Source organism: Ovis canadensis, chromosome 17 (genome assembly GCF_042477335.2).
Source record: "Ovis canadensis isolate MfBH-ARS-UI-01 breed Bighorn chromosome 17, ARS-UI_OviCan_v2, whole genome shotgun sequence".
In the NCBI taxonomy this organism is placed as follows: Eukaryota; Metazoa; Chordata; class Mammalia; order Artiodactyla; family Bovidae; genus Ovis; species Ovis canadensis.
The window spans coordinates 14,615,646-14,626,528 of record NC_091261.1 but is presented as its reverse complement, the minus strand read 5'-3'; the positions used below and the strand labels follow the sequence as shown (position 1 = coordinate 14,626,528).

The 10,883-nt window shown below is 47.6% G+C and overlaps 1 protein-coding gene across 6 annotated transcripts in view; it reads left to right on the top strand.

Annotated features, from left to right (window-relative positions):
* The first annotated feature begins 2,603 nt into the window (after nt 1–2,603).
* The window catches only part of TMEM131L (transmembrane 131 like), a 174,517-nt gene continuing 166,237 nt past the window's right edge, over nt 2,604–10,883 (top strand). For 3 of the 6 annotated variants that reach the window (XM_069557296.1, XM_069557295.1, XM_069557294.1), the window contains exons 1-2: nt 2,610–2,830; nt 3,507–3,577. In XM_069557296.1, the coding sequence (XP_069413397.1) occupies nt 2,707–2,830; nt 3,507–3,577 (195 nt within the window). In that variant the 5' untranslated portion in view covers nt 2,610–2,706. Of the gene's footprint in view, nt 2,831–3,506; nt 3,578–10,883 lie in introns of all 6 variants that reach the window. The other 3 variants (XM_069557298.1, XM_069557297.1, XM_069557299.1) reach the window with 2 other exon arrangements.

The following is a 10,883-nucleotide window of genomic DNA, read 5'->3' as shown; positions in this document are numbered from 1 at the left end:
TGCTTTAATCTTCTGTATATAATTTGCATATCAAGTTAAATCATGTCTACATTCATTTTTTTCAGTTAACATTATTTCATGCATACTTCTCCATAACTCTGCCACTGTAACGTTGGATAGTTCTCATCTTTTCTGGGCTTCAGTTTCTTCTGCAAAATGAGGCAGTTAGGCTATTATTTAATAGCAAAGATTTTCTAGCTCTACTAGAATAGCTATTATCACAGGGAAATAATAGAAATAAAAAATGAATGACACAGGAGTCTTTTCTGGAGAAGAAGTTTACTTCAAAACAGGGATGCTACTTAGTGGGCCATAACTTTCCTGTTGTTCATGAGTCAGCATGAAAAATACCTCCAGAGAAGGCTAAGTAGGTCAGATTTATCTAAGAAGACAGCTGTGTAATCCTGTATCCCTCTCCAACCCCGTGGCACTGCAGACATACTTCTGGCTTTTGAACAACAGTCAAATAGCATTACCAACTCTGTAAAGTCCACAAGACCACAACTTGAAAAATTAAGCTGACCTTTAAAAAGCTTCAGTAGAAATACAAAATAGAGCTGTATTTATGTACTGTCTATAGCCATTTTCTTCTATCTGTTAAGCCATTTTCATTGATTCTATGGTATTGACTGGTGTGAAAAAGTTTCAGCAAAAAGTAAAACAGTTTAAAAGTTATTAAAAAGAAGTTTTTGCCTGTGACTGTTTATTAAACTATTTAATAAAACCTGTTAGGTTGCCAATGTTTGCTTGCTTTTCTAAGTAGTATGGTCAGAAGACATATAAATACACATTGTAGGGACTTGCCTGGCAGTCCAGTGGTTAAGATATCATTTTCCAATGTAGAGGGTGGAAGTTTGATCCCTGGTCAGGTAGATCCCACATGCTTCTTGGCCAAAACCCAAAGAATATAAAGCAGAAGCAATACTGTAACAAATTCAAAAAAGGCTTTAAAAATGATTTACTTCAAAAAAAGTCAGAAAAAATACATATTGTAAATAAACAGGTCAGTGAGGGAACTTTCATGTAAAAACATACTTCGAAGGTGCAGTTACTACCTAAGTGGTCTAGGCAAGTATTCTTGTCTTAAGAGGCCTCCTTAACACAGTAAAAGATAGATCTTCAGAGTCAAAGGGGCAAAAGCAAACCTAGAGAAGTGAAATGAAGAGAAAAAAGGGACATGCTGGTTTGGGACTGGAGATTATTGCTAAGAAAGGCAGATGCTGGCAGGCAAGTGGGAAAAAGGCAAGGGATGGGAGGATACCAAAGAGTAGATAATGCAACATGCTTTTTATTTTTAACATGGAGGTTTTATATTTATGCTAATCTTCAATGTTAAGTTCTGGCCAAGCAATTAGGTTATTTAACCTTGTTTAGAGTTATGCCCAGACAGTGTGTGGCTGGGTTCACAGTACTGTATTATGTCCTTGGGAAAGAGAGGATCCATAATTGATTTAGTTCCCTCCGCATCTGTCCTGCTATTTGACCACTGCTTTCCCATTGTCTAGACTCTAAGGCACCAGAAGCAATTAAACAGAGGATCAATGTAAGCAGACAGGTGTGCCCCGGTCACTTCCCCTCTTTATATTGCTCTTATTTTTTGAATTTCATACAAGCTACTCTGGAAGCAGCAAATTTACTAAAAATATCTTAAGACTGCCAATACTTCCAGCTTGTGTAAATGGCTGAATAAACCCTTGCTGGTGATCCCGTTGGCACGGCATTAACTTAAAAGAGATCTCCGATCTTATGTGTACTTTTTGGTTCTAGGCATCAAAAAATGGAGCCAGAAAACACATTTCCGAGTATCACTTATATTTCCGCGGGAATGTTAGAGACAGGCAACTGACCACGTCCCAGACCGCAGCCAGATTTCAGAAGAGGCTGGCTAAAATTTGCAATAGTAATCCGAAGAGGAGTGTGTGCAGGGTCTTTGAAACTGTAAATCCTCTCCGAAGAGGCTTCCCCACCTGTCACAACTGGACGGTCTCCACCGAGGGTGCCGGGCGCGCCACCGCCACGCGGCGCTGAGGTCAGCCTCTCGGGTCTTGGGGGGAGCTCTTTTTATGCTAAATTACAGACTTCGCAGCCACCGGATACCCTCGCTGCAGACTGGCAGTAGCCATGTGGCTGCACTCGCCTTTCCGGACAACCAGTGCCTTATTTCCACTAATATCCTGTCCAGTGCCTCCCGCTGGGCGACTCCTCATCCCACCACCCACCACCACCCGGCGTCCCTGTGGGTCATAACGCGATCGTGGCCCGCGTGCCCAAACCAAGCGGAAACCAACCCAAAGTTCCTGGCGACAGTGGCCCGGCAGCCCTCCCGCCGGCCATCAGAGCCCCTGTCACGGTCGCGGAAAATGCCCGGAGCCCCCGCCTCGGGGAGGCGGCCGCCGAGGGGCCTCAGGCCGGGCCCACGGCCGTGCTCTCCGCGCGGGGCGGGGCGGCGGCCGCGGCGTTCGCATTGTCCACGTTCCCCGCGCCCCTCGGCGTTCCGTCCCTCCCTATCAGTGGCGCACACGCGCGGAGCCAGCGGCGCGCCCGAGGCGGGCCGGCAGCAGCTGCGGCGGCGGCGGGGCGGGGGCGGCGCGGCGGCGCGGGGCGGGGCGGGCGGGCGGCGCGGGGGCGGGCCCGGGCGAGGCGGCCGGGGCGCCAGCGAGCGGGCGGCGAGCGCGGCGAGCAGCCGAGAGGAGCGCGAGCAGCAGCATGGCGGGGCCCCGACGCCCGCAGCCCGGCTGCTACCGCCGCACCGCCGCGGCCGTGAACCTCCTGCTGGGCGTCTTCCACGTTCTCCTGCCCTGCGGCCGCCCGGGAGGGGCTCAGGGACAAGGTCAGCCTGGCGCCGCTCCGCGGGCTCCCCTCTCCACCCCGCCCCCCCTCTTTCTTTTGGGGGAACCGCTGAGATCTGTAAGAGGGCGAGGGGAGGAACGGGAAAGGGGGAAGGAGAGCGGCTGCAATTCCGGGCTGGTGCCCTCCGCTCCCCGCGGCGTCCGCTCCCGCGCCCCCGGCCATTCGAAAGCCGGGCAGTCGCGGGGCTCGGGGACCGCGGCGCGGACCGCTAGCCGCGCGCGCCCCGGAGCCTTTGTGCGCGGGCCCCGGGCGCCCCGGGCGCAGCCCCCGCTTTGTGTGGCGCGCGCTGGGGCCCCGCCGCGGCCCGGTTTCCTGCAGCTTTGTTCCCGGAGCCCGGCCGCCAGGGCCGCGTCCCGCACTCGCCCGCCGCAGCTGCTACGGGATGCGGAGCTGGAGTCCCGCGGGGTGGCCTGCCTTCCCCCCAGCGCGAGAGCCCGCGAGCCCGCACGCCGTCTTCTCACAGTCCGAGGGGCTGCCGGCTCCCACCGGGTGCATTGTGTTCTGATCCGCGGCTGGCTCCTCGGGTGGCCTCCGCTTCTGGAAGGGAAGGGAGGCTTGTTTTGGTGAGGCGGGTGCACGGAGGAGACGATCGGGAAACAGGAAGCGTTTCTTTTCCGTGCATTAAAACCGCGGTGTGTTTTTTGGTGTTGGTGCAGCGATCGAGCCCATGCCGAACGTGGTGGAGCTGTGGCAGGCGGAGGAAGGGGACCTCCTGCTGCCCACTCAGGTGAGGACTGCCGAGGTGACGGGGCGGCTGCGGGGGAGCGGGGCGGGGGGAGGGGGAGAGGCTCCGAGGCCGCGGCCCCCCCGCGGCGCGGGCGCTCGAGCCACTTTGCAAGACAAATAAAGGGTCGGGCCGAGCCTGAACACCTGGCCACGGTGGCCTGCGCGGCCTCCTCCCGCGCCATGTGACAGGGCGTGAGTCACGCCGGCCCCAAGTTCAGGAGGTGGGAGCCGAGGCCACCTCAGCAGGGCCGCGGCGCCGGTGCCCAGGGACAGGGCGGGCCCCTCGGCCGGCGGTGGTCCAGGGTGGGTGAGGGGCCCGTGCCCTGATCTCTCGGTGAGCCTGCTGTGTGCCTGAGGACCACCGGAAGATGCAGGGTTTATTGCAGAAATGCTTTGTTTGGATGAAGATGGGACTTTAAAGGATGGTGATCTTGGATCTTTTCCAAGTGCCTATAATTTGTGTTAAAATACAGCCTCGTATCAAGAACTCGTATTTAATGCCCCCACTCCCACCCCACGAGATATAATGATGGCACGTGCAAAAACCGTTGGTGAAGATTGGCTGGACATTTGGCATCATGCAGGGTTTACCAGTGCCAAAGAGTAAGGCAAAGCCTTTGTGTTGAAGATTTTTTAACTGTAGGAGAAATTGAGAAATTTTCATTGACTGCAGATGTGCATATTTAAATATAATATTGTCGACTGTCTTTAAGCAGCGACAGTATGCATGCCCAGCATGGGAGATCCATGTTTTGGGGAGGTGGGGGAGTGGTTTGAATCCTCAGGGAATAGGCAGTTTGTGTGCGGTAGTTTCGAGGATGTTCATTACTTCCTCCATTGGTGGTAGCACTTAATTCTATGTTGTCTCTTGTGGCTGTTTAGAAAACAGGATGTGTAGCTGGAAATTGACTGGTGACGCTGTGCAGTTTTACATTTCGGAGTGCTGCTAGATATTTGGAATATTCGTTTTAATACAGGGCTGATGAATAACAGCTTCAAGGTGGAGAGGTAGTTTTTTTAGAGGAAAAATTTCCTGACCCTTCTGCTGAAGGCCAGGGTGCTACATAAGACCAGTCCCTGGAGAAAAAGTCCTGTTGGGATAGGGATCAAACAGTTTGTCCTTCTCTTAAAAGTTTATTCCTAAATGGATCCCCGCTCCCCGGCCCCACTGTAAATGGCAAATGTGTAGTGTTAAAAAATGTAGTAAGATAAAAAGAACAAAATAGAAATCATTCAGTTCCTGATGAGAGAACCATATTTAACATTTGACATATTTACTTTTAACAAATAAAGTATGGTGATATCTGTGTATATCAGAGTTTTCAGCAGAGGTGTTAGTAACATTTGGGGCTGGAGAATTCTTTATTGTCGGGGGCTGGCGTGCTGTTAGAGCATCTGCCCCTATCCACTAGATGCCAGCCAGTGGCTCACTCTTCTCTCTCCCCCTTGTCCCTCCCCCCCTCCTCCCCAATTTGTGACAGCTAAAAATGTCTCCAGACATTGCCAAATGTCTCTCGGGAGCAGAACTGCCTGGGTTGAGAAGCACTGGCGTATATCTATACATGTTTGCATTTTTACTCAGTTGTACCCTCTACCTCTTAACTGGTCAGTGTTGAAAGCCAACCCTGACTGAAAGGAAAGTAAATTACAGACTTTCATTTGTTACAGCAGTAGTTGAAAGCTCAGTCACTGCCCTCAGAGGTGGAAATGTCCGTCTCTGATATGATGAATGATTTTATTTATAGGCTCCAAAGTGATTTTGTTTAATTCTTAATTTCTGGTTTTGCTGATATGTGTAATATAGTTTGTTTTGGTAAAGTAGTGTTAGAATTTTAGAAGCTGTCCCTCTGGAATGTTCTCAATGGAAGCGTTTATACCTAAGCTGTTTTTATCAAAGCTGTAATGAAAGTGAAACTGATGTTCAAAATCATTTTCTAAATATTTCATCTCTGTGTGTATGTGTATTTTTTTGAAGTTGCTTTACCGTGCATATACCTGGGTCGGGGTAAGGATAGATGTGGGTCTATTTATATTTATCTATCTAAGCTGCATATCTATCTAAATGGCACATGGACGTGTGTGTGTGTGTGTGTGTGTGTGTGTGTGTGAGTATAAGTGTAAACTGCAGAGAATTCTGGAGAGAGTTATTTTTAGGGAATTCTTTTCAAAGTAGTTTGAATTTTTTCAGAAAAAGTTCCCTCGTGTGTTATGGAGTCAGTTCAAAGTAGACTATTTATAGGTGTTATTTAAATTTGAATTTGTTTTCTGCTTAATGAATTTGTAAGTTGGGTTGCTTTCAGGAAGACTTAAAGATGGCTTCGGAAACTAAGATTTGTCAGTGATTGGTCAAATAGGAGTGTCCGAAGATGTGAGGTGTTACGAAATTGAATACTAACACTGGCCGACACTTGTTATTTGCACAGGTATCTCTTTTGGAAATGTTTTTCTGTCGATTGGGCCTTTTTTCTTTTTCTAATGGTTCTCTTAACGGACCAAGAACTCGAATAATGCACCATTAGTAAAGCCAGATATAATTGAGTTGTTATAAACTGCCAGACCTCCAGGGTTTGACTTGGGGCTCCATTCTTCCCACCTCTCTGTCCTCTGTTTCTTCATCCGCAAAACGGTGTTAATAGTGGTGCTGATCTCAGGATTTTGTGCTGATTAAGTGCCTTGAACTTAGTGAGTGCTTAATACAGGTTTCCTATTATTGTGGCAGTAGTCTCATCTGACCCCTATATTTCGTCACTGGAGAGTGTGGAACAGCTTTCCTGCTTTGAAGGGGCTGAGCCAGTGCGGATAACTGAGCAATAGTATGTGCCTAGCAATTGCATAGTGGCTCAGACTATTGCAGGAGTCTGCCTGCAGTGCAGGAGACCCGGGTTCGATCCCTGGGTGGGGAAGATCCCCTGGAGAAGGGAATGGCAACCCACTCCAGTATTCTTGCCTGGAGAATCCCATGGACAGAGGAGCCTGGCAGGCTGCAGCCCATGGGGTTTAAGAGTCAGACACAACTGAGCAGCTCACACTTATTCTGTGCCCAGCAATTGCATACATAAGTTATATTATTCATATCTTTTTGTTATATACTCTTGTTTTGTAAAATATTTTGATCTAAGGACATTAAAACTTGATCTGTGATGATAACAAGAAGCGAGAAGAAAACACATTATCTGACGGTTAGATTTACAGAATTTTCCCTCTCCTCTGATTGTGCTTCATCCAGGCTTTCACCATGCCAACTCCCAAGCAAGTGCTTTCGTCAGATATTTTATTGCCAAGAAGTAGTTGCGTGTGTGCAAGACACTGCTTTGTGCCCCTTCTTACTCTTCCTTCAAGATCAGAAACTTCTGGGATTCCCTGTGAACCGTTGGACCTACGCTGGGCCTGAGGCCTTTTGTGATCTGACCTTGTCCACGGCCTTGCTTGGTCCTCGGGGACGCTCGTCTGCCCCTTGACTAGCTAGGCCCAACACGGGTCTGCTGAATGAAAGCCCGAATTCTGTTGCCTTGCCATTTATCCAAGACCGGCCCTTCCTGACCCCTACCTTGGCATTGGCACGATCTACATTTCTCTAACCTCTCTGAGTTCTTTGAGTGTATAGATTTGTTTTCTTTCTCTTGTGTATGCCTTGTTGCCCTAATTGGGTTTCCCTTGAGAGAGTTTGGGCATCTACGCTCGGTGGCCCCATTGTGGCAACGATGCTGTGTCTACAGTGGGCATTCGGGGGTTCTTCCTGCTGAAAGAGGAGCAGTGGTCAGCATCTCGTCTAGTTCTCTGTTTAGGAGGTTAGTCCTTCTCAAAGATGGCCGATGGACTACCTTAGGCATTGAGTTCTTCTTATTAATACTCACATTTCTGTTAGTTCTAGGAGCAAGAAGGACAATCTAGAATTTATTAATTTAGGCTTGTCAGCCTTTGCTGGGGTGAGAAGCCTCACTCATAAGGTCTGAGCCATGAACATGGCTGCTGAGGAGGAGCAGCTGTTACCTGGTCCAGGAGCGTGTTGGTCTGGGATGGCATGGGACGGGATGGGGCATCGTGGGACGGGCTGGGGCGGCGTGGGACGGGATGGGGCGGCGTGGGACGGGATGGGATGGGGAGGCCACGCTTTTCTGGCCTGGTTGGTCCATCTAGCAAACAGCTGACCCGGGTTCAGAGAGTACAGTGTTGAATAAGAAACGTTTCTGCCTTTAAAGATCCCACAGCTTGTTTATTTTACCCTCTTGAGCCTGAGCGTGTAGATAACGGAAAGGGGTGGAAAGTGAAGCAGGAAATGGCAGAGTGAGTATCTCAGGTACTAAGGAAATAGCCTCTTGCTCCAGGCCAGGAAGCACCGCCTCCTATTTGGAAAGCTTTTTGTCATAGAGGTTTATTTTTGGTTGCATCAGATTCCACTGTTAACGTCAAAAAATACTAACTAACATGGGATAAATACTGCTGGCATTGTTTAAAAACCCTCGAGTTCTTGAGCTCAGTCACTCAGTCGTGTCTGACTCTTTGTGACCCCATGGACTGCAGCACGCCAGGCTTCCCTGTCCATCACCAACTCCCGGAGCTTGCTCAACCTCATGTCCATCGAGTCGGTGATGCCATCCAACCATCTCATCCTCTATCGGCTCCTTCTCCTCCTGACTTCACTCTTTCCCAGCATCAGGGTCTTTTCCAGTGAGTCAGCTCTTTGCATCAGGTGGCCAAAGTACTGGAGTTTCAGCTTCAGCATCAGTCCTTCCAATGAACATTCAGGACTGATACCTTTAGGATGGACTGGTTGGATCTCTTTGCAGTCCAAGGGACTCTCAGGAGTCTTCTCCAACACCACAGTTCAAAAGCATCAATTCTTTGGCCCTCAGCTTTCTTTGTGGTCCAACTGGACCATACACGACCACTGGAAAAACCATAGCTTTGATTAGACAGATCTTTGTAGGCAAAGTAATGTCTCTGCTTTTTAATATACCGTCTAGGTTTGTCATAGCTTTTCTTCAAAGGGGCAAGCGTCTTTTAATTTTATGGCTGTAGTCACCATCTGCAGTGATTTTGAAGTCCAAGAAAATAAAGTCTGTCATTGTTTCCCCATCTGTTTGCCATGATGGAACTAGATGCCATGATCTTAGGTTTTTGAATGTTGAGTTTTAAGCCAGCTTTTTTACTCTCCTCTTTTATTTTCATTAAGAAGCTCTTTAGTTCTTCTTCACTTTCTGCCATAAGGGTGGTGTCATCTGAATATCTGAGGTTATTGATATTTTTCCCAGCCATCTTGGTTCTAGTTTGTGCTCATCCAGCCTGGCATTTCACACGATGTACTCTACATATAAATTAAATAAGCAGGGTGACCATGTACAGCCTTGATGTACTCCTTTCCCTATTTGGAACCCATCTGTTGTTCCATGTCCAGTTCTAACTGTTGCTTCTTGATCTGCATACAGATTTCTCAGGAGGCAAGTAAGGTGGTCTGGTATTCCCATCTCTGTTAAGAATTTTCCACAGTTTTTTGTGATCCACGCAGTCAGGCTTTGGTGTAGTCAATAAAGCAGGAGACTAACAAAAAGCAAGAACTGTCTGCCTTTTTCTGTGATCCAGTGGATGTTGGCAGTTTGATCTCTGGTTCCTCTGCCTTTTCTAAATCTAGCTTGAACATCTGGAAGTTCACAGTTGATGTACTGTTGAAGCCTGGCTTGGAGAATTTTGAGCATTACTTTACTAGCATGTGAGATGAGTGCAATTGTGCGGTAGTTTGAGCATTCTTTGGCATTGCCGTTCTTTGGGATTGAAGTGAAAACTGACCTTTTCCAGTCCTGTGGCCACTGCTGAGTTTTCCAAATTTGTTGGCATATTGAGTGCAGCACTTTCACAGCATCATCTTTCAGGATTTGAAATAGCTCAACTGGAATTCCATCACCTCCACTAGCTTTGTTCGTAGTGATGCTTCTCAAGGCCCACTTGACTTCACATTCCAGGATGTCTGGCTCCAGGTGAGTGATCACACCATCGTGATTATCTGGGTCATGAAGATCTTTTTTGTACAGTTCTTCTGTGTATTCTTGCCACCTCTTCTTAATATCTTCTGCTTCTGTTAGGTCCATACCATTTCTGTCTTTTATTGTGCCCATCTTTGCATGAAATGTTCCCTTGGTGTCTGTATAATTTTCTTGAAGAGATCTCTAGTCTTTCCCATTCTATAACACCCTCGGATGTTAACTCATGCTAAGACTCCAGAAGCTATGAAGTGCTGAGAGCCGATTTCAGATGAGAAAATTGAGACCCTATAGCGGTTAAGTTACTTGTCCAAGGTGATAAGCACGCAGCAGTCGTGGAATTTGAACCCTGGAGATGTTCAGCGTGAGATTGGGCTTTTGGCGCCCTTGCTCCTGTATGAGTTTTACACTGGCTGACCAGAAAAATACTGTGGTGCTGATAAAGTGCCCGTGTCTTAAGAGAAATAATTGGATGTTCAGTTTCAAATTTTAAATATTTGCTTAATTGAGTTTAAAAAAAAATAGTTTACTGCTATTAACATTTTTAATTGGAAAAAACCAGGGAAGGCTGTTGAGCTATAATTGACATAAAACGTTCCGTGAGTTCTAGGTTTACACCGTAATGATTCTATATTTGGAGCTACTGACAAATGATCACCACAGTCTAGTTTACTTTTATTTATTTTTTAGTTTTTGCCCTTGCCATATGGACCTTCCTTCACCAACTAGGGACTGAACCCGCACCCCCTGTATTGGAAGCCTGGAGTCCCAACCACTGCACCACCGGGGAAGTCTTCAATAAGTCTAGTTAAGCTCTATTACCATAGCTAGTAACAAAAATGTTTTTCTTGTGATGAGAACTTGTAAGATCTACTCTCTCAGCCGATTTCAGATATGCTGTACAATATTATTTAGTGTGGTCACCAGGCTCTACATTATATCCTTGTGACAAAGTACTCATTTGATAAAGGAAGCCTTGTGCACCTTTTGACAGCCTTCATTCATTTTGCCCAACCCCCATCCCCCTGCCCCTGGGAACCACCAGTCTATTCCCTGTATCTGTGAACTTGGCGTTCTGTGTTTTTTTGTTGTTGTTTGTTAAAGATTCTACAGATAAGTGAGATCATATGGAATCTGGTCTGTCTTTGACTTATTTCGCCTTGCATAGTGCCCTCACAGTCTGTTCCTGTTGTTACAAATGGCAAGATTTCATTTTTTAATATGGCTGGGTAGTATTCCAGCGTGCATACACATCACATGTCCTTCATCCATCTATCAGTGGACACTTAGATTGCATCTTAGGTTGCGTCTTTGTGTTGGCTGCTGTAAGCA